This window comes from Medicago sativa, chromosome 7, assembly GCF_051527215.1.
Source record: "Medicago sativa cultivar Bolivia chromosome 7, Bolivia_mono, whole genome shotgun sequence".
Classification (NCBI taxonomy): Eukaryota; Viridiplantae; Streptophyta; class Magnoliopsida; order Fabales; family Fabaceae; genus Medicago; species Medicago sativa.
In genome coordinates this window covers 32115914-32139867 of record NC_140755.1, presented here as the reverse complement: position 1 = coordinate 32139867, position 23954 = coordinate 32115914, and the positions used below count along the sequence as shown (strand labels likewise).

General features: G+C 35.1%; 1 protein-coding gene across 1 annotated transcript; it reads right to left on the bottom strand.

Annotated features, from left to right (window-relative positions):
- Positions 1-11639: 11639 nt before the first annotated feature.
- LOC146905663 (uncharacterized) lies at positions 11640-20340 on the bottom strand. The gene is made up of 15 exons (XM_085726137.1): positions 20114-20340; positions 19663-19775; positions 19444-19555; positions 19183-19341; positions 17993-18097; positions 16891-16974; positions 16649-16764; positions 15836-15937; positions 14446-14562; positions 13499-13555; positions 13177-13243; positions 12843-12896; positions 12670-12744; positions 12454-12489; positions 11640-11921 (listed from the first exon to the last, which is right to left on the bottom strand). Exons 2-15 carry the CDS (start codon positions 19680-19682, stop codon positions 11811-11813), a joined length of 1215 nt encoding a protein of 404 aa, XP_085582263.1. The 5' UTR covers positions 19683-19775; positions 20114-20340; the 3' UTR covers positions 11640-11810.
- Between the last annotated feature and the right edge of the window lie 3614 nt (positions 20341-23954).

Here is a 23954-nt window from a genome sequence, read left to right as displayed (position 1 = left end):
CTTGTAGCCTTGTTCTGACATTCCAGAATATCATAACCCGTTCCATCAACAACTCTTACCGAGTCTTTCGGTCATGATTAGATATATATATCCAACTTCTTCGCTTACGGGTACATTAAATATCACTATCATCTTACCCGACCTTATCGGAACGTTCCTTCTTAACATGCCTTACATTCCCAGAGGATTCACACTTCTACTTGATTAGTTCACCGGCCACCTTTTGGCATGATCAAACTACTTCATCACATACTTCGTTCCTCCTGGGTCCTATTCAGCTCTCAGGCATCCATCCTAATCGTCGAATGTTAAATTGAGTTGATCAGGCTCAACTAACAACAACAATTAGAACATCTACCCGGAACCCAATGGTCCCACTACCTTAGTTGTAATTTAATGACCCAAGGCACGGTCTGAATCGACCTGCTCTGATACCAATTGTAACATCCATACCAGACGTATCTAGAAAGTCTAGCATGTGCGTTAATATTAGTACTGGATACATTAAAATATACAACAATTAAAAACTTCGAATGAATAATATTTACATCAAGTTACGTTCGTATAAATAATAATACAACACAATTCATCCATACATAAAAATACATCCTTGAAGTCCATAACATCCTACAGCTTTACGAACGAACCCTTGAAGTAATATCCATCCGGCTCCGAACATGCATAAACATCCTGCTTATCTGAAACAAATAAGGATTGGGATGAGACATAATGTCTCAGTGAGTTCCCCTAAATCCTAGGCTATTGGTAACCTCAGGGGAAACCTACGGTCACCACGTGTCTACATTACAACCTGGCGGTTGATTATACGTGTGTGGGGACTTGCATACTTAGACGATAATGCATACTAAAGCCGTCATAGTCTTAACTTACTTGTTATAGGCTTCACTTCCTATACGTGTCATGGCGGTCGAGGGGAACCTAGAACCGCATTGCCAAGAATACACGCTAAGTATCGAGGCCTAAGCATAACATAATCATGACACGATTCTAAACCGAACGATTAGGGGAATCCTAAGATCGTCATCGGTATCATATTCTTTACTTGTTCTATACATAACTTGAACTTATCTTATAGCATCTCATGCTCTTATACCTAAACATATCGTACATGAATACATTCTTAAACATAATCATAGCCATAGCTTGCATAAACGTATCTAAGTTCATTTATGTTAGCGTTGAACAAACATTATTGTCTTGGTTCATTTTACGGATAGTCCCGGGTGGAGTAACCCTGAGATCAATCCCATACATGACCGATGTACGTACATCGGACTCCCTCAGTGTCGTGCGGGTCCCTTGCGGCTTAAACCGTTCCCCTTAGGTCGAGAACCTCCCGTATCCCCCTGGCGTGGATAACAAGAGACACGAGCACCTACATCTTGTTTACTCAGTGACATGCGGGTCCCTTACGGCTTAAATCGTTCTCATTACGAGAACCCCTTGTATCCCCCTGATGTGGATAGCAAGAGACATGTCACCAACACTTATTAATCATAGTCTTGTCGTTCATATAGGTTAAACCTAATCATGCATACATATTTACCTCGGAACCTTAATCGATCCGATTAGCCGTAAATGTTCATACTTGTACATACTTCTACATAGTGGAGAGATCAACTAATCAATCCATGACTTAACATACTTGCTAACTTATTCTTGCTCATGTGCAAAGAGATTATCATTCGCGTCTTGGCAATCTAGGATTCTTGCTAAACATACTAGTTCTCGACTACTATGTCGAGGCTCTAGTTATTCCCTTACTTAATTCATCACTACCCCATCATGCTTAAACTTTCTTGTGCCATCCATGTAATACATGCTAAGATTGCCACGATTAATGATGCAAGGATCGATTGACGATGTGTGCAAATTTCCAATAATTTCTAAAGACCGAAAATGCCAAAACCCAAGACTTAAGCCATTTAAAAAATTCTATGATTTCATAAAGTCAAGTTTGTTCCAGTTGAATAATAAGTGAAAACAGTCAAAGAATACTTCGAAACGATCGCCTCGGACCCCCACACGATTGGCCCCAAGCACCCGAGCGCAAGACAACGCGGACGTTATCCTGTCTGGGGTGCCTGGCGCCAGGAGTGGGGCGCCTAGCGCCCTTGTACAGGCGCAGCGCTCCGAAGCTTGCGTTTTCGCGTGTTTCGGCTGCGGGTTTTCGCCATTTTCGACCCAAAACTCGTCTAATTCGACCCCGTAATGCACCAAATACATCCAACAACATATATAGGCTTATTTAAACATAACTCATGGCAATTTTAACATATAACCACCTAGGATTGGCTTGGGGTACTAAAGTTTCATAAAAACTAAACTAACATAAATCATTATCCTTCACAAGATTAAACAAACCCAAAGGTGGGTAATCTATCTATGGAACTCACGTATCAAAGCTATAGCAACCACTCCAAGCCTCAAGCCCAAGCAAGCCATACCCTTAGCTTTGATCAACTTGTTTCCTTTGAACACACCATCTCATTCTTGTTATTTTCTTACAATCTAAGACATCATGAACCTTGCTTGATCATCTTTACTCCAACCCAAAGCTTCTTTATCAAAACCCTAACTCTTGGAACTTTTCTTGATGAGGAGGAGTAGAGGAATCAACCAAGACCAAACTTCCACATGCTTAAAGACCATGAGGGAACATAGTTTGAGATTTACCATGAGGGGTTGAAGTTTAGGAAGATTTGAGAAGAGGAGAAGAGAGGATTGAGGGCGTGAGAGAGAAGAGAGGAGGGAGAGAAGCTCTTGCCCACCTTAAGAGAGAGAAAGGAGAAGAGAAAATGAGATATTTTGGTGCTTGAACCAAATAAATATCCTTTCCCGTGCAATTACCAAATCGCCCTTGCCTTAAACGTGTTTAGCTTGACTCTGATACATAAGTCCATACTTTACTAATATTACTTAATAATATCCTCCGTCACACATAACATTCTTCACCATACTTGTTTTCCATGACTCTTGGTCCTCTGATACGTTTGTCAGATAAAATTCCATTAGGTAAAGAGCGGGATGTTACAGAATGTCTAACTTGCGGTGTATGGACCAACCGTCAACACAAAATGGATCCAAGAACCAACAACTCCTTGTGACAACAACAAACATAGCGTCTCTTTCGAGCCAAACAGTCCAACATCAAACACTGATGATGTAACAGCCCTGCAGGGTGGGTGCCGCATGCATTGAACTAGTACTTATCCCCAGGTACTAGGTTCGATTCCCACGGGAGGCAAAAACACTACTAGGGGGTAGTGATTAAGCTTGTGAGTAATAGTGTCGGGGGTCGTAAGGCGAGGCCGGTGCCACCAAGGTGTGCATGTGGGACCCACCCTGTAGGGCTGTTAGAAAAAAGGCGCCTTTTATTGTAACAGAGCTCAATTGGTAGTGGGAATGCATTGAACTAGTACTTATCCCCAGGTACTAGGTTCGATTCCCATGGGAGGCAAAAACACTACTAGGGGGTAGTGATTAAGCTTGCGAGTAATAGTGTCGGGGGTCGTAAGGCGAGGCCGGTGCCACCAACGTGTGCATGCGGGACCCACCTGCAGGGCTGTTACAAAAAGCTCAATTGGTAGTGGGAATGCATTGAACTAGTACTTATCCCCAGGTACTAGCTTTGATTCCCACGGGAGGCAAAAACACTACTAGGGGGTAGTGATTAAGCTTGTGAGTAATAGTGCCGGGGGTCGTAAGGCGAGGTCGGTGCCACCAAGGTGTGCATGCGGGACCCACCCTGTAGGGCTGTTACAATAGGTAACCTCGGGGAAACCTATGGTTACCATGTGTCTACAACACAATCGATTGGTTGATTATACGTGTGTGAACTCGTTCTTACCAAAAACGATCGTGCATACCTAGATTGTATCCACTTGTAACTAAACTTGTATCATAAGCATATCATATCATGGTGTAACATATATTACATGGTAACATAATTCACATTGTTAGATTAATAAACTGAAATGCCATGAATGATATGTATATATGGTGCAAGATTACAAACCTTAGTTAATGATATTGTTGGAAATGATACTCCCACAAAGAAGCCAAAAACAACTCCAACAATGGGGGACGTAAACCTAACCCAGTCAATCCACACAAAGTGTATGCCAACCCAATCGGGTGATACAAAGAAAGAAAAACAACACGTGTGAATGTCTAAATTGTGGTGTATGGACCAACCGTCAACACAAAATGGATCCAAGAACCAACAAATCCTTGCGACAACAACAAACATAGTTTCTTTTATGAGCCAAACAGTCCAACATCAAAGACTGATGAGGATTTTGAAACCTCCCCAAAGTTATATAGTGCCAAACTTCGTGAAAATGAGAAATTCAATTGCCAACACGGATACAGAACCCCACGTCTACAACTCGCTATGCAGCGACAGAAAGCTCCACTACCATTTCTAGCCAAATCTAGTTGAAAGCCAAATCGAGGGATGGTCAATCAACGAGTCTTAGCACCACGAGTACCGCCAACACGATAACACCCGCACCCACAATTCACAGCAACAATAGACAACATGTACATGACCATTTCTAGCCTAGAAGACCTGTTACGAAGCACATCTATGATAACAATACAACATTGTGGGGTCAAGGCCATTTCTAGCCACATAAGATTGTTTCAAAATACAGCAACTTGTAGCAATATTAGTAGGTATGAACCATGACAACACCATTGGGAAACAACCACAGTTGCAACAAATCTTAATAAAAAAGAAGACCAAACTGAAACCCATCAACAGTTCAGATCCGCAAAGTGCAAATCCAGATTCACCCTTCCATCAACACATATCCACAACAGAGAAACTCCAGCGAAACAAACAACGACGGCGCAGACCATCGCGGAGAACTGAAACAAACCAACCACCACATGCCGTCATCTTGTTTGTGCGAACAAAACAAAAATGGAGGAGAGGAAAAATGTTTTAAACCACAACCACCAGAGAGAAGACGGAAACCATCATCACATCTGATATCGAACAAACCAACCAGCCGCTACAAGAACCGCCGATAGATCTGGTTGGGAGGTGGTGCAGGTGGCTAACGCCGACCGTCACACCCCTCACTGCTACCGCTACATCATCCAAAGGGGGTCTATTTATCTTTATATATATACATATGCAATTGTAACATAATTTTTTGTCCCTTAAAAAAACATTATTTTTGGCACGGGGTTTTAGGCTAATAAGAAAACATGGATGTGATATTTATGAATCTTGATATTATTTGAATTTTTCCTTTTTAACTCTTACGATTCATGTGTATTAAAGAATGATTTTAATTGGTTGACAGTTCACATAAACTTTACACTGGCAGAATATTTTAATTAAACTCTAAAAAATCATATAAAACAAAAGTTAAAACGAAATAATCAAAATCATATAAAACAATAGTTAAAATGAAATAATCAAAAATTTAATTGTTAAAGATTTACTCTACAATACATTCAAATCCATTTAATGGAAAAATATTTTTCACAACAAAACAGTAATATAATGGGAATATATTCACAACAGATTAATTGCCCATAATTAGGAATATGATTACAGTTGGAACAATCAAAATTAAAATATTACTATATTTTAATAAAGGGGAAATCTTTCAATGTATAAATATGAAAATACAATAACTCTTTATCGCCAACAAATATATTGCATTCAACATTTTAATACTAATATTTGCATAATAATTGGTGTAACGCTCATATTAAACGTGTCTAGAATATTCAACATGTGCATTAAAACTGATACTGAATACATTAATTATACAATATGGAAAAACAACATAAGTTAAGATTCAGAGTACATAGTCGTCTCAAGTCATATGTCATAATAATTATACATAAAGAGTGGAATGAAACAAGTACAATGATGTCCATTACAACTACTATATATATAAATACAACAACAACGAAACAACATGAGTGCTAGATCCAACAAAGCACGATCAATCTGTAGCCTTCTCCTTACCTTTGCCACGAGCAACCTGCGAACCTGAACAAATGAAGGAATGGGATGAGACATAACGTCTCAGTGAGTTCTACCTAACTCCTAGGCTATAGGTAACCTCGAGGAAACCTATGGTTACTAGGTGTCTACAACACAATCGATTGGTTGATTATATGTATCATCCCGCTCTTCAGCAAAAAGAATTTTTACCCGTTGGAAGTATCAGAGGTTAAGTAATGAAGATGTTAAGTACGACGGGAGATATTATTATGAAATATCAGTCAAGTAAGGTTTTAAGTACCAGTGTCAGGTTAAACACGTAAAAGACGAAGGACATTCTGGTACTTTCAGGCAAAGGGGTTTATAAGTGATATTGGGGCCAAAAACCTTCATTTTCACTTCTCTTTATCTCTCTAGGTTTTTGAGAAGAGAATTTCTCTCCTCCTTCTCTCTAGGTCGCCCCCATCCTTCCTTCCTTAAGGCATCAAAGCTTCATAAAACATGAAATTGGTGATCAAATATGGATCATAGAAGCTACAAGGTCAAGAAACAACAAAGAGAATGGATTAAAGCTTGGATTCTTGAGCTAGAGGTTTTGGGAAGCTAGGGTTTGAACTTTGGGAAGCTTGAAACTAGAAGCTAATACAAGAAGCATGCTAGGTGAGTTCTTAGATAGAACCCACCTTTGGGATTATGTGTTAATTTTGCAAGAAAAACATGAATTATGTTAAGTTTGAGAAATATGATTTTTGTACCCTAGCCTTTGATCTTGCTTTGTTCATGTTAAAATTGCCATCAAAGATGTTTTATAATGATATGTAAGTTGTTGGATGTTCATAGTGCATTGCAGGATCGATTTGGACGAGTTTTGGGTCAAAATTGCAAATTTTACACCACAGACCCGAAGAAAGTCGCTATTAGCAAAATATTTTGCTAATAGCGAAATTCTTCCGACAGCTGCCCAGAAAATGTCGCTAATAGCGAAATCCTTTGGGAGGGCCAGCATGCTTTTGGCCTGTTGGTCCATTCAAGGGTCGGTGGTGCATTCTGAAGCCTTTCATTCGACGTTTTACAACTCTATAACCCCAAAATAACATCTAGGCAATGCACATAACATCAAATGATTCTTGAAATGAAAATCATGGCAATCTTAGCATGTATGGCAAGGATGGCACAAGAGTGTTTAAGCCGATTTACTGGGGTAGATGATGAATTAAGAAAGGGAATGTATGTAGAGCCTCGGCATAGTTGTGGAGAACTAGAAAGATAGCATGAATCCCTAAGTATGACAAGTATAGAAATATGAATGCCTATGAAAGTAAGACACGAAGTATATTCTCTTCGCACATGACTAAGAATGAGTATGCACGCATGATAATCCGTGAATTGATAGCAATCTCTTCACATATGATTAGGTATGAATATGAATGAATGAAGGTAGTTTACCATTAATCGAATCAACCCCGGATCCGAGGTAAACGAGTATGCATGTATAGGTTAGAAACCTTTCATGAATGATTAAGACTATGCCTTAATGAATGATGTAGGTGCCATGTCTCTTGTGATCCCGCTAGGTTGGATCCCAAGGGGTTCTCTTTATGGGAACGGGATAAGCTCCGCAAGGAGGCCCCGCATGTCACTGAGTTGTAGGTGTCGTGAGCACGGGATAAGCTCTGCAAGGGGGGCCGCACGTCACTGAGGGAGATATGAGATTGTACTTGGGGTTACTCCACCCCGGGGCTCTCCGTAAAATGAATCAAGATATGATTGTTTGTTCAATGCTAACATAATGAATGTATGAATGAAATGACTATGTATGAAATGATGTGATATGAATATGTTATGATGTTAGCTATGAGCAAGTCGTGCATTAGAGCAAGATATGAATGTATTCCGATGACGATCGTAGGTTTCCCTAATCGTCCGGTATAGGACAGTGTCATCATGAATATGTTATGTTTTAATCCTCGAACGCATATAACGATTCTTGGCATAGTCGTATTAGGTTCCCTTAAACCACCATGACAAGTATGATGTTAGTAAAGACCTATGACAAGTAAGATGAACCTACGATGGATCTAGTATGCACGACCGTCCAGGTAAGCATGACCACACACGTATAATCAACAATCATGTTGTATTGTAGACACGTGGTGACCGTAGGTTTCCCCCGAGGTTACCTATAGCCTAGGATTTAGGGGAACTCACTGAGACATTATGTGTCATCCCAATCCTTATTTGTTTCAGATAAGCAGGATGATATGCAAGCTAGTAGCCGGATGAATAATTTAGCAGATGCTCGTTCGTACCCGCTGCAGGATGATATGGACTTCCAAGGATGTAATTATTATGATTTAGATGAGTTATGTTGTATTGCTATAGTACGAACGCATATTGTTGTATATATTATTCATTCGAAGTTTTTATTGTTGTAAATTTTTAATGTATCCAGTACTAAAGATAACACTCATGCTAAACTTTCTAGATACGTCTAGTATGGGTGTTACATTTGGTATCAGAGCAGGTCGATTTAGATCGTGCCATGGGTCATTAAATTACAACTAAGATAGTGGGACCATTGGGTTCCAGGTAAATGTTTTAATTGTCATTGTTAATTGAGCCTGATCAACTCAATTTAGCATTTGATGGTTAGAACGGATGCCTAAGAGCTGAATATGACCCAGGAGGAACAAAGTATGTGATGGAGTTGAATCGGAGCAAGTGAAGGTAAGAGTTTTCCGCGCCAGAAGGTTTCCGGTGAAACTGGAAAGTCAAAGTTTGTTTTCTCCGGGAGTACAAGTATGTTAGAGTAAGAGGTAGTGCTCCGACATAGTTGAACGAAGCCAACGATTTGAATGTCCAGAGTGGACAAGGTTCTAATGTTTGGAATGTTGAGTGAGTCGGTAGAGAAACAAGTTAAACTACTCATGACGGAAGAAGTTAAGGAATTATATTAGGAGTTAGAACGATTAAGGCATTAATTTCTGATGTGCCGTGAATTGTATCGATTGATGTTAATGCTTTCCATGCAAAATTTATAGAATTGTTTTTAAGATGATCGGAATGAATGATGTGCATTGGATTACTTGAGGAAATAATAATTTTGATGCAAAATATGTTTTCTGGAAAACTGGGTTGAAGAAACTCGCCAATAGCGAAATTTTCGCTATTAGCGAAATTACTCCAGAAGGTTTCGCTGATAGCGAACCTGGGGCGAAATTTCAATTTTTTTGAAAACTGTCAGTTCGTTCCTAGGGTCCGCAATGACTATTGGGGGGTTGTCTTCACGATCTTTTACGCAATAAGCACTCTTTATAACCTCAAGTAACTGATGCACATTACGTCCTAGGATTTCTAAAGGAAAAAGGCATGGACAACCATAATAGAGTCGTTTCAGTTTAAGGTAACTTTGGAGGTTAATGTGTCAAGAGTTAAGAAGGAGTTTATACCAAGAGTTTAGAGGTTTTGGCATATGGAATGGACGTTATGGATGTAAGACATAAGACGGAAGGCGAAAGTGGTAAAGAGTTATGTTAAATCAGAAGGTTTTCAGATGTTGGTGGAGCAATGAGTATCCCTTGAATCTATGTTTGGCTTAATTGACTTGCTAAGGCTTGTTGTAATGATGAATTCTAAAGTTTGCCAAATTTTTGAAAATAAATACATGCATATGGGTGATTGGAGATGGCGTTCTTGAATTTAAATGAAATTTTGCAGGTACCAGTGTGTTACTACTCGCGTATAGTGGGCTAAACTCACTGGAACTAAGATTGGTGACACATTTGTGTTGTGAACTCATTCCGTGATTTTAGAGTAACGACTAGGACCCAGATTCACTATGTTTTTATATATATAATGAGGAATCGTAAACGCCAATGACCTGTGTGCTAATTTGTGAAGTTTTCTTTGAGAAAGAAATCAACGGACAAGCATTAGTATGATTAAGCAAAGCATAGCAAGCGAGAATACGAAGATGCAATGTTGATTGTTTAAGGAAGGTATGTACGAGTACATGATGAGTTTACATGGGAATTTGAGATTGCTCGAAAATAAGTTTAAGAATGATAATGATATGTCAGGGGGATTAACCCAACTAGTGAGTATGTAAGATCAATCAATTAAGAAAGTAATATGATAAGTCTATCGTGGCATTCAATCTTATGAGGCAATAAGGAAAGTGAAATTTCACTCGTCTTAATGGATTAGAGTATTGGTTAAAGCCAACCGGTGAGAATCAAAATGGCGCAACGGAAGTTAAACGGTAAAGTTGTTAACAGTAACCATGGAACATGGAATTTTATAGTGAGAATCTTCGTGAAAAGTATTATGAGACGAGTGAGGAGTTCTCGAAATGTTAAGTAAGTAATGAGACTTATACAGTCAGTGATGGATAATGTAAAAGTATACGGATGTGTCTTCACCAAGTAAGATATGAAAGGCTAGAGTCACTGCAAATGAAGTAATCGGGTTGCTAACTAGTGATGTCAAATGAGTGCAAGAACTGTTAGTCGGATAGAAAGAATATGTGTTATGATAAGAAAAATTACATGCAAGATTCGGAAGATTCCTTTTGAGACTCGAAGTAATGATTAAGTTAGCAACTGTGATAACAGGTATCCGAATATAATGATATGATGAAAATTTAAGAGTTTTATCACAGAAGGAAATATGCTTTCAGAGCTACGCAGGATGAGATATATACCCCATATGCCATGCTTGTTAGGTGATGACGATACTTGCTATGATATGTCAAGCTATGATTTTTTTTAAATAACTTGTAAATTTAAGAAAGGTAGTAGGGGACTTGGAAACGAAGTTTATTTTAAACATGATATTTTATATTGCTGAAACTGATGACCCACGTCGTCAGTTTCAACAATATAAAATATCATGTTTAAAATAAGAAAGGCATAAGAAAGGAATTAAGATAAATCAAAACAAGAAAAAGGCATTATTGGATACAAAGCCTCTTTCGACAAAAAAAGGAATTTCAGTCATTGCTGGAAAATAAACTTCCCAAGGAGGTTTATCTCAAATTTAAGTGGCAAAAAACAAGCATTTTTCGACTGAAAAATGAAGATAGTTTCAAGAGGGAGCAAGAGCATCAAAAGGAATCCGACGAAATAGAATTTCATTAGTATATTTAGTCAGTATAAAATTATTTGAAACACACTTTTAATCACATCCAATTATGTGTTGCAACGTCAATTAATAAATATGTAAAATAACTTTACCCTAACAAAACATACAAATTAAACTCTTCAAAATATTTAAATATTAACACGACAACATATCAATGAATGCATGTGTAAAATAACTGTGCACTAAGAAAACATATTGATTAAACTCTTCAAAATTAAATTACGTTTCAAACACATGATATTATAAGCTTTTTAATATTTAAAAGTGAATTGAACAATAAATTTGAATTTGAAAATCACGTTTAAATATCTTTTTGACAAATAAAATTTTTTTTGTTTAAAATTAAAAACTCAAATTATTCAAAATTTTGGAGACAATATCAATGATACTCTAGAACATTCTAGACTTAACATATTAAAATCAATTCTACATATAAAAAATTAATATTATTTTTTGTAAACAAACGAAGAGATAAGTGCAATAGAAAACTCAGACACATAAGTGGAAGAATCAAGGTTCGTACCTCAAGCATGGGATCCAACATAGCAATTTCAAAATTTGGTCAGGTGAGATAAAATTTCTAGACCAAACTTAATTTAACCCATCAAGGAATGAAACCAACATAGACGTAATGCATTTCAAAAATTAATTTGCATAATGAATATCTAAGTCTCTAATTAGGGGGATATACAAATCCCTTAATTTGCTGCTTGAAATAATCCTTCTCTGCATTAGCCAAACGCTCTTTGAACATTGACCATTCTTTATTACACCTCTCTCTCACCTGATGCAAAGCAGATTTTGGTATCAATCTTATTATACACATGGAAATCAAAATTCATCTTGAATGAAAAATGCATGTTTTGATTACAATTGAAGATTATTTGCGCAAAAAGGGGTTCATTTTGACATATCCGGTTAATAAAAAAGGATTTTATATAAGGTCATGTTAAGCAGTATTCGGAGACATTAGTTAAAGAATCAAATACAGTAGAAAATTAGTTTAAGGAACCATATGCCATCAATTATATTTAAGAACACCATTTAAGAACTAATGTAACAAAACGATATAATGATCAAATATGATTAGATGCATATATAATTTTTTTTGTTTGTAAATCTGTTTAGTGGATGGAAATTTACTTATGAGGTGAATAAATGGAGATCTCGGATTTTAAACTGCAGATTTTGCATACTGTAACATTTTTGTCAACTAAACTATGCTCGTGAGATTTTTTTTTTTTTTTTATATTGATAGTTTATACAAATTAAATCTAAAAATAAATATAAGCAATGACATCAAAATTCATACATACCCCTTCCCATGGTGCCTTTCCACCCTCCGCTTGCCCCTATTGAAACACAAGTCAGTCAATTCAATCACAAATTATATATAAAAATAGATTTCCATTGATATATTATTTTTAAATAATTATTTATGAGAATAGATTTATGAATAATTAACTTGACAAATGTATTCCCTCAAAGAAAAAAAAAAAACTTGACAAATGAATTCTTACAATTTTATTTACCTGGTTTCCAAGTGAGGGAACACTTTGGTGGACAACCCATTGAGCATCAACAACTCCTATTTTCTCATGAGCCGGCTATATCCAATGCAATCAAAATAAAATTCATTATCAAATCATGTCTAAATAGGTGCTTATAAATTAAATAAAGAAATAATTAAATTAAAACTATTAACCTCCACACATTTTCTGAGAGCAAAATCAATACCCCATCCATGAACTAGGTCATTCTACAAGCCAATAAATATAAAAATGAGATCCCCTCAAAAAAATAATATAAAAATGAGTAATTAAGTTATTAATTGACTATATGGTGATATGTAACAAAAAAATATTTTTAAAAAATATAGGATGATTAATATGATAGAGAAAAAAAATCATTTTTCTAAAAAAGAATAATTAATATGATAGTTTATGTTGAAAGAAATGATACATTTATTGCACTTTATCCTATACAATGTCTCATAGGTTAGAAAAATCCATATATATAACTCAAAAAGGTTTACAAACCTGTATCATATGCCACACACAACGCCATGAATCTCTGGAAAGTACAGGAGCCATGATCTCAACAAATCTGAGCATTTTATAAAATTTAGGATAAGTGATTTGTTGAACATAAAATAGTTTAGAAACCCACAAGATCCAATGGAAGAAGAAATGTGCTTGATATTTAGAACTAATAATACATACAACAACAACAACCAAGCCTTATCCCACTAAGTGGGGTCGGCTACATGGATCAAATGACGCCATAATGTTCAATCAAAAACCATATTTAGAGAACTAATAATACATCGTTAAATAAAATCTTAACAAAGTATTTTCTTACGCAGCACAAGGTGGCACAGGTGGATTAGAACACCAACCGTTTTTCTCCTCAGCATCCCTGCAAAAGATTGAAAGAAAAAAAAAAGTTTTATAAGTAATATAATTTAATACAAAATTAAAGTTAAGCAACAATATACTATATAATTACCATTGAAAAATTAAAACAAATATTGGAATTACTTGGTCTTCATTTTGATATCTTCAACACTTTTTTGACTCAATATTTTAGCAACGAATCAGAGGTAAAATTGTAAATTTTATTTGATAATTTAATTTTTTTTGAGTGTAATGCGCTTAACTCAATTGATATGTGCATTGCATAATATATGCAAGAACCAAAGTTCGAACCCCAAACACCCCCAAAATAATATTAAAATGCATTTAAGAGTTTGCTTAGATCAATTTATTTATTTTAGACAATGTGATTTTAAAGTGAATTTTATCAAGTATAATCTCAAGTCGTCAACTTTATTTAGGGAGATTCAAAGTATTGTCTAAAAACTAAGAATTTCAAAAAAAAAATTATATTATAAATGTAAATCTTAAATTGGTCCTAAAAGTCTTCAAATTACATTAATTGATTATTATATGACTAAAAGCTTTACACTTTTCCTATTCAGTTTTAAAATTTTGAAAATTAGTAACGAAGGAAAATTGGTCTTATTCATATCATACCAGGATCCGGCCTCACGCAACCAAGGCTTTGCTCTCTTCTTTTAATTCTTTTAATCTTTTTTTCTCATGTCATTAATGAAGAAAAATTATGTAAAACCACACATATATAATTTCTCTTTTCAATACAAAATCATTCATAATTTGCAAAATGACTTCAAATAAAATATGAAACATTAAATATATCAAGAAATTTCTAAAAGAAGGACGATGAAATAAATGTTTCAAAAGAGTTTTATAATTAGGAATGAGGGAGTAACAAAGTTATTCACTTACTTGTGTACTTCACTACCATCTTTTTTTCTTGTCATTTGCCATGTAAAACTACTACTACTTTGGTCTAGACCAGGCTGTGAGATCTCCAAACCATGTTTACTTACTATTTTCAAGTACCTACAATACAGAGATATATATTTTCAACCGTTGATTCATGTGTAAGTAATCTTTGATATATATATAAATATATATATATATATATATATATATATATATATATATATATATATATATATATATATATATATATATATATATATATATAGGGCAATGCTACAACACACCTTCCCTCTTTTATGAAGGTGTGTTTTAGCATTAAACACCTTGTATGTTTGGACAAAAAACCCCAACATTTCCTTTTTGAAAACAAGTAAGATGAAGGGCAATTATGTAATTCAAATTTTGAATGTCAATTTTCATTTATTTATTTTTGATTTCACCTCTTCTCCTCCATCTATTTCCGCCATTATCATGTATGCCCAACAATCTTCTATTTTTTTTTTGTAACTTATTTCTTTCAATTTTCATTTGAATGAAGATTAAAAACAGTTTGTTTTTTATTTATTAATCCCAAAAACACACACAGTTTTGATTTTGAACCATCTCATGGTTCGTTGACGTAAATTGAATCCGATAAGAAATTGCCTTTTCACGGAGGAAGCAGATGGAAGTGGAGGATGTTGATGTTAAAGAGTTGAGAAGGAGGATGAGATTGTGAAATAGAAATTAGTGCAGGAACAATTTTTTTGGAGTGTTGTTGCAAGAACAAATTTGGTTGTGAAGAAAATGAACCTGTAATGCTGTAACGTCAATTGGGTGGAGTAAAATAATTAACATTAAAATGTTGAATTACATAATTGCACTTGGGCTTCCTTGTTTTCAAAAAAGAAAATCTTGGTTTTTAAGTCAAAACATAAAAGGTGTTCAATGCTAACACACACCTTCATAAAAATGGATGGGTGTGTTATAGCATTTCCCATATATATATATATATATATATATATATATATATATATATATATATGGGGTTTGCTAGAACACACCCACTAATTTTTATGTGGGAGTGTTTTAGCAAAGCTACACCTTAGGGTGTAATTAACCACTTTTTAGTTATTTACTTGCTAAAACACTCCCACATAAAAACTAGTGGGTGTGTTCTAGCAAATGCCTATAGGATTTGCTAGAACACACCCACTTGTTATTGTTAGAAGGTGTGTTATAGCAACATACACCTTAGGGTGTATTTAACCACTTTTTAGTTATTTACTTGCTAAAACACTCCCACATAAAAACTAGTGGGTGTGTTCTAGCAAACCCCTATATATATATATATATATATATATATATATATATATATATATTAATGAAATTTTAATTCTTTTATACTTACTCCTCTGCATCAAAATGCTCCATGCCTAGATCCTCGTCCCAAATGAAGATGTAGTCATAGGGAGCCACAATATCAGGGTGTAGAAAGCGTTTAGCATACCACCTTGTTACATTAAAAAAAATCCATCATCAATTTAGTTCTTAAAATTTAATAGAAAATTAAAAAGTCCTACATCGACGACAAGAGAAACTAAAGGTGTCGTGAACATTTTAATCCAATATTTAAACATGATATTAGAATCCAATACTTAACAACCTCAATCATAATTCATAACTAAAATTAAAAATAAAAAGTTAATTGGGGTTGACTTAAAAAAAAAGGGAATACAAGCCCAAAAAATTCGAGTCCAAGAAAGAAAAAAAAATCAAGTAAAAAAAAAACAAACTTGAGGCAAAATTAGTGAATTTCTTCCCCACATTTCTTTGGTGTCTTCATTTTTTCAGATTTTAGAATTCGAATGTGTAACATGTTCGGATTCTAAAATAAAAAAAAAAAAGGCGCGCAAGAACTATTTGGGAGATGGATGGGAAAATAAATTAATCAATAGTTGGTCGAACTTTTGAACTGTAAACCTCTCTCACTTCAAACAATAACTAGTCCACTATGTTGTGCACTACAATGGACAAAGTATGTGAAATATATGATATCAATAGGAACTAAACCAAATGATAATTTTCAATTTAAGACCATTTTAAAATTTCGTTAATTTCAGAATCAAATTGACTTACCACTAGAAATTGAAAGAGTAAATGGGTGATTCACTAATTTATAAAATAAATTGAAAGAATTATGTACATAAAATATGTTACCAACCATTTACTTTGCTTTCTAGCACTGATATGAATTGCTTTCTTTGACCACTCAAACTTATCCCACTCACTAACCCGGCCATCATAGTGGAATAACACAATAGTGAAATTTTCTGAGAACTGTAATGTTAAGACCAAGAGTTATACAAAGAGAAAAACAAATTAAAAAGATTAGCACATGCTAATAATAACAAATTAGAAAGATTAACAAAATTAGAAAATGTAGGGTTGAAAGAGAAATGAAACCTTTCTTATTGCAGCATCAATGTTGTCTCTTTGGTCATAACCAACTGTAAAAGTAATAAGATACTTTGGTCTGATAGTTAGGTCCTATAAGTGCCACCTCCATCAAGAAAAGAGTCAAATTAGAGAATATGCAATTGTAACTCATAATTTGTCCATAATCTAAGAAAAAAGATTATTCGGTATGCAAAGAACTCATAATTTGTTCTAGCGTATGCAGCTTAATATCACGAGTCTATTGATTTTACAACTTGTTTAGTAACATTTTTTTTTTTTTTTGTCTATTTTGAGTTAGGAACCGCATACATGTGAACTTTAATTCATTATGATGCTAAAGAAACCACATGGTGATTCATTTGTTAACATTTGGTAGTTGTATCTATGAAAAGAAGCTAGTTCTCGCGAACCTTCATATGGATGTCTTTTTCATTGGTCAGTGAAAAAGACGTCCATACTCCACATTTAGTAGTGTCTAACATTTTTTTAAACAATGTTGATTCACCTTTTTTTTTTTTTTTTCCTTCAATGATTGTGCACTACAAAAGTATTTGTACTATGTAACCTTGACAATTCAGGATGAAAGTGTGTCAAGTGTTCAACATTAACATAAAACCTACACATTTAGTTACATTGAATCCACTTCATTTTCTCAAATTAATACTACCATTGTGAGTGTCCATGTCGTGTTCATCGTCCATCTTTCTCAAATTCCATTGTTATTTTTTATGCATACTTAGATGGTTGTGCATACTAGGGCCGTCAAAGATTCATCTTAACTTGTTATAGGTCTTACTATCATCATGCGTGTCATGGCGGTCAAGGGATCCTAGGACCGCTAACTCAAGATACGTTCAACGCATCAAGACTTAACATATCTTATTCATGACACGATCCTAAACCGGACGATTAGGGAAAACTAAGATCGTCATCAGCATAACATTCTTTACTTGGTAAAGCTAATTTAAGTCACTTTCTGAGTAATCATTAAAAATTTTGATACAATGTAGTAAGAAATTATGCATTTAACTATGTTTGTTTGTGACAAATAATAGTTTTATTTTTAATTAAATCAGATTTAACATTAAGGTGAAGTGAATTTGCATACCTGATGTGGTTGACCCCATAACCGACGAAGATAAAAATCTGATTGTGATTCAACAATTCTAGGAGGTAGTCTTTCAGCTCCTCGAGGGTTCGTAGGTACCCAAATCTACATCATAATCAAATGTACCTATTTATAAGTGCAACATTCTTATATTTGAAATGATATACAGTGCAGTAATACTATATTAGTTATGATTTTAAATTGAATTCCGCAACTGCAGTCTCAATATAACAGGTTTTGATGTTCCACAATGACATCAAAACACAATTGTGACTGCATTTTGCCACAATATAAAGATTTGCAATGTAACAAGAATCACAACTGAAAACTATGCTACTAGTAATACACTAATGTGACATCACTTTCTAATATTCTCTTTAATACCGATCCGTTTGAAAACACATGTATCCCACTAATTCATGTAGGTCTTATTTCTTATGTTTTTTTTTTTTAGAATTAGCAAAATTTATTTACAACGAGCGCGTGTAAGTAACACAACTAAAACTCGCGATCAGCAATAGCAATTACAAGAGGCACTGATAGACCAGAAACCCCAAAAATACAACAGCAGACCCAAAAAACCCCAGCAAAACAGAAAAAAACTGCTGTCAGCAAAAACCAGAAACCGCCCAGCAGCAAAACAGAAAATCAGGAGGCTAGCATATAGCAAACAGCAGTACAACAGTACACCAGTAGTACTGCATACAGCAAATACCACATACCCCAGCCTCAACCTCCGCAATACCGAAACAGCCCCATTAACACATGAAACACTCTCTTGGGCACCAACACCATTCATAAAACAAACTTGCCGGCACCTTCAAACGACTCAACATCCATGTCCACGACAAAACCTTAATCGCCTCCGCTATATCCGTCGCCCCAAAAATTAAATTGTTAAAAATGCGATCATTTCTCGCCCTCCAAATACTCCAAACCGTGGCATACCCAAATCAACATGTACGCTTTACGAACCTTCTTATTTGTCTAGGCCCCGTTCCAACCTTCTTATTTATTATGTTATGGGATACACATTTTCAAAAAAGCGGGATGCGCGCATGAATTTCGATCAATGATAAAAATTATCGACCAAGTGCGCTAGAAATTATTTTTCTACTAAGATATGATGAATATTTTCATCAAATAAAGTTATGATGGAAAAAAAAAAAAAAAAGAGTATAGAACCATACCTTTGTCTTCTCATCGACTTTGGGAAGCTCATTGTACAAGTTTCTATCGCCTCTAAAGGAAGCCAAAGCATCCCAAATAGAATTGGTTTGAATTTTGGAGTACTTATCCTCAACATATGTGAGATCAATGGACGGGAATAGGCTTGATGGGAGATTCATCTGACAAATAATATATATATTGCATGAAAACATAATTCACATTGTTAGAGTAATTAAATGAAATGCCATAATGATATGTATATATGGTGCAAGATTACAAACCTTAGTCAATGATATTGTTGGAAATGATACTCCTACAAAGAAGCCAAAAACAACTCCAACAATGGCTGCTATTATGAGCTTCATTGCTTCATTAGGTTTTTTAATATTTCCACTACAGGACAAAACATAAATTTGTTATATTACTTACATGCAAATTTTTGCTACTTCTATTTTTTTTTTCAAGTGAGAAAGAAAGAGTAATATATATTCATGTCATACCTTCTTGTTGGAGTTCCCATTGTACGATCAATATCTTTTGAGGTAGGCACTCATTGACTATATGCAATATGCCTTTTCGAAGGAATCTTATATATGCAGCCAAATAATCACCCCTAAAAATCTTATACATGTAAATAGGGCCGCCGTCTTAAACAATCCGGAGGCCTCGATGCGATCTTAAAAATTGGCCCCTCCAATAAAAAAACATACTAAAAACTCTCCAATTGTAAAACCATTTGAGATCACAAGAAATTGAAAACATGAACCATAACTGTCTCTATTTCAACAGCCATCGGAAGTAGAAAATTGAATAATAAAAAATCTACAATAACCATGATGTAAACCCTATTTTCAAATCAACCTTTCCAATTGTTTTAATTTTCTAAAAAATTATAATTGAATAATAAAAATTTGAATGTAAACATCATCGATGGAAAAAAGTAAAAATTACCTTCCGCAAATTTTTTATCAAGAATTTGATAAAACAACTTCTGTGAATTCTTTGGAATGTGAAGTTACACAGGCGGCAGGCATACGGTATGCAGTTATGCTTTATTTTGTTGTTAGATTGATAGTGCGATGAGGCAACTGCTTCTTGATGAGGCCGAAATTATAGAAGACTCAGCGACCCTAAATCAAGAGTATCTCTATCTACAATATAAACAAATCATGTTTCAAAAAAAAAAAAAAAAAACAATATAAACAAATCAAATCTTCCCTATTATAAAGTACATGTGGCTTTGCTATAGACTATGAATATGAGCTTTCAAATCTCCTCATATCTCTCCTTTTTCGTCGCTTGAAAATGGAAACGTCATGAATTTGTGGTAACTGTTATCAATCATTAAAAATCACACCATATCAATTAAATTAATTTTACATAATTCTATTTTTTTTTATTCAAACAAAATTGGCAGCATATAATGTCAATTCCTCGGACAATCCTTTCTAAGCTTCATTCCTCAGGCTGCAACTTATTTTAGTTTTGAGCTTCATTCTATAATCAATATATAATATAATGAATGAAAATTCTTATGGTAGAAGATGAGTTTGAGTACAAGAATGCTTTTATGAATTCAATTGTGATACCCATTAGAGAGATATATGTGAGCAAGCATGCTTATTTTTTGACAAAAATATTTTTTTGTAGTTTTCTAACATTATTTTTTTGTCCCTTTAAAAAAACATTTTTTTTTGACAAAAAAAAATATTTTTGGCACGGGGTTTTAGGCTAATAAGAAAACATGGATGCCCCTTCAAAAAAAAGAAAACATGGATGTGGTATTTATGAATCCTGATTTTATTTGATTTTTTGGTTCTTGCTTACAACGATGAATTTCAAGATGCTAATGAGAATAGTATGTCTGGTGCAGAAGAATCTGATATGGTGTTTATTGAAGAAACCCCTGGTCTTAAAAACTTGGGGCAAAAGGGTTCTAAATCTCAATAATCATTTTTTTATGTTTATACAACATAATAAAATTATGATGTGGAATTGTAGAGGAGCAGCAAGCAATGCTTTTTATAGATTTTGTAAGCAATATGTGGATGATAACAAACCTGACTTGTTAGTGATAATGGAGACTAGAGTGGATCCAGAAAAATTGCGAAAGTCGTTTAGCTTGTTAGGCTTTGATGGTTATGAGTACACAAAAGTGCGTGGATATGCAGGAGGGATAGCGGTTGCTTGGAAAGTTGCTAATGTTGATGTTAATGTAATTAAAAAACATTTTCAATTTATGCATATGAAGGTTTGTTTTCAAGGAGGTGTAAACTGATTTTTTACACCGGTTTATGCTAGTCCGAATGAAGATGGCAGAAGAATTTTGTGGGAGGAATTGTTGAGCATTGCTGTGGGGATGAGTGAGAGTTGGCTAGTAGGAGGGGATTTCAATGATATTGCAATGGCGGCAGAGAAGAAAGGTGGAGCTCCTGCTTCTATCCGTAAGTGTAATACTTTTAAAGATAGAATAAATGCGTGTAGTTTAATGGATCTTGGTGGAGTTGGTTCGAAATTTACATGGAGAGGACCTATTTTTCATGGAGGTGGTCGTATCTTTGAGAGGTTGGATCGAGCTTTGTGTAATGTTCCTTGGAGGGTGTCTTTCCTAAATACATATGTCAAGACTTTGGCTCGATTGGATTTTTCAGATCATCATCCAATTCTTCTTGTTCCTTATGGGGATTCGGATAATGTTGCTCAAAAACCTTTTCGATTTGAAAGTGCTTGGCTTTTGGAGGAGTCCAATGGGGAGATGCTTAAAAATGTGTGGAAAGGGGATGAAATCGTCGTGCAAAACCTTTCAAATTTTTGAAGGCAGGCTCCAATTTGGAAAATGCATACTATTGATAGCATTAAAAATAGTAAGAGGGAAGTAATGGCCCGTATTAATGGCATTCAAAGAAGTGATGGCCCGTATTAATGGCATTCAAAGTAATGGAGGTTTATGGAAATTGGAGAAAAAGCTTCAAGGTGAACTGGCTAAAATTCTTCAACAAGAAGAGCTCATGTGGTTTCAGCGGTCTAGAGCAAAGTGGTTAATCGACGGAGATAGAAATACCAAGTATTATCACCTAAAGGCAGTCCAACGGAGACGACGCAATAAAATTGTGATGCTTCAAGATTCAAATGGGCATTGGTTGGAGAATGTGAAGGACGTGAAGGACATAGTTAATGCTTTCTACTATGACTTGTTCACTACAGATGTGGATACTTCAGAGTGGTACCAAACAAGGTTAACATTTCCTAGACTTAGTTTGGATTATATGCAGCAACTACAGTTCCTGCTTAATGATGAAGAAATTAAGGTGGCAGTTTTTAGCATGGACCCGTGGAAGGCTCCCGGGCCGGATGGTTATCCGGCTGGTTTTTATCAAAAATCTTGGGATATTGTTGGTAGTAGTATTTGTAATTTCATTCGTGATCTTTGGCATAATCCGGATCAAGTTGCAGAAGTTAACCTTACGGATATATGTTTAATTCCAAAGGTTCATGATCCTCAATTTGTTAACCAATTCAGACCCATATCTTTGTGCAACACTTTATACAAGGTATTGAGCAAGGTTGTAGTGAATCATTTGAAAGATTGCATTGCTTTTATCGTGTCCCCATACCAAACTGGTTTTATACCTGGTAGGAGTATACATGAAAATATAGTTGTAGCTCAAGAGATGATTCACAGCATGAATAGACTTAATGGGAAAATGAGTCATTTTGCAATCAAGGTTGACTTAGCTAAAGCTTATGATAGACTGAGTTGGAGGTTTGTTCACATGACTCTTATTGAAACTGGAATGCCTGTGGAGTTGATCAATATTATTATGCACTCGGTTACAACTGTGAAGACAAATTTTCGTTGGAATGGTGACCGGGAAAATTATTTCTCTCCCAAGAAAGGATTGAGGCAAGGTGATCCCATCTCTCCTTATTTATTTGTTTTGTGTATGGATAAATTGTCGCATCTTATTTGTGAGGCTGTGCAAAATGGGGATTGGATTTCCTTGAAAGCAGGGAGGAATGCACCAAGTGTTTCTCATTTGATGTTTGCAGATGATTTATTGCTCTTTGGTCATGCAACGGAACAACAAATGAGGTGTGTGAAGACTGTTATGAATAATTTTTGTCAACTTTCAGGTCAAAAAATAAATAATGAGAAAACTAGCATTTTTTTCTCTAAAAATGTCAATTCGGACATTCGAAGAAGGCTAGTTAATTTTTCTGGCTTCAAAGAAACTAAGGATTTGGGAAAATATTTGGGAGTGCCACTTACAGGTAAAGCTCCGAAGAGAAAAGAATTCCAATATCTCATAGATCAAGTTAAAAATAAACTTGTGTTGTGGAAAGCCAATCAACTCTCTTTTGCTGGAAGAGTCACTCTTGCAAAGTCGGTGATTGAAGCGGTGCCTATTTACCCAATGATGAGTTGTTCTATTCCCAAAGCCTGTTTGCATGAGATTCAACAAATGCAAAGATCTTTCATTTGGGGAGATACTGAGAACCGTAGGCATATTCATGCAGTAAAATGGGAGGATATTGCAAAACCAAAGTATTGTGGAGGCCTTGGAATTAGAAACATGGAATATATGAATGAGGCATGTCTCTTGAAATTGTGCTGGAAGTTGAAATTTGGTGAGAATTCATTATGGTGTAATGTTATGAAAGGCAAATATGATAGAGAAAATTTACTCTTGGATGTGGTGGTAGCAAAAACGCATGATTCCAGCTTATGGAAAAAATTGGTAGAATTATGGCCTAATTTAATCAACATGTCTTTTTGGTCTATTGGCAATGG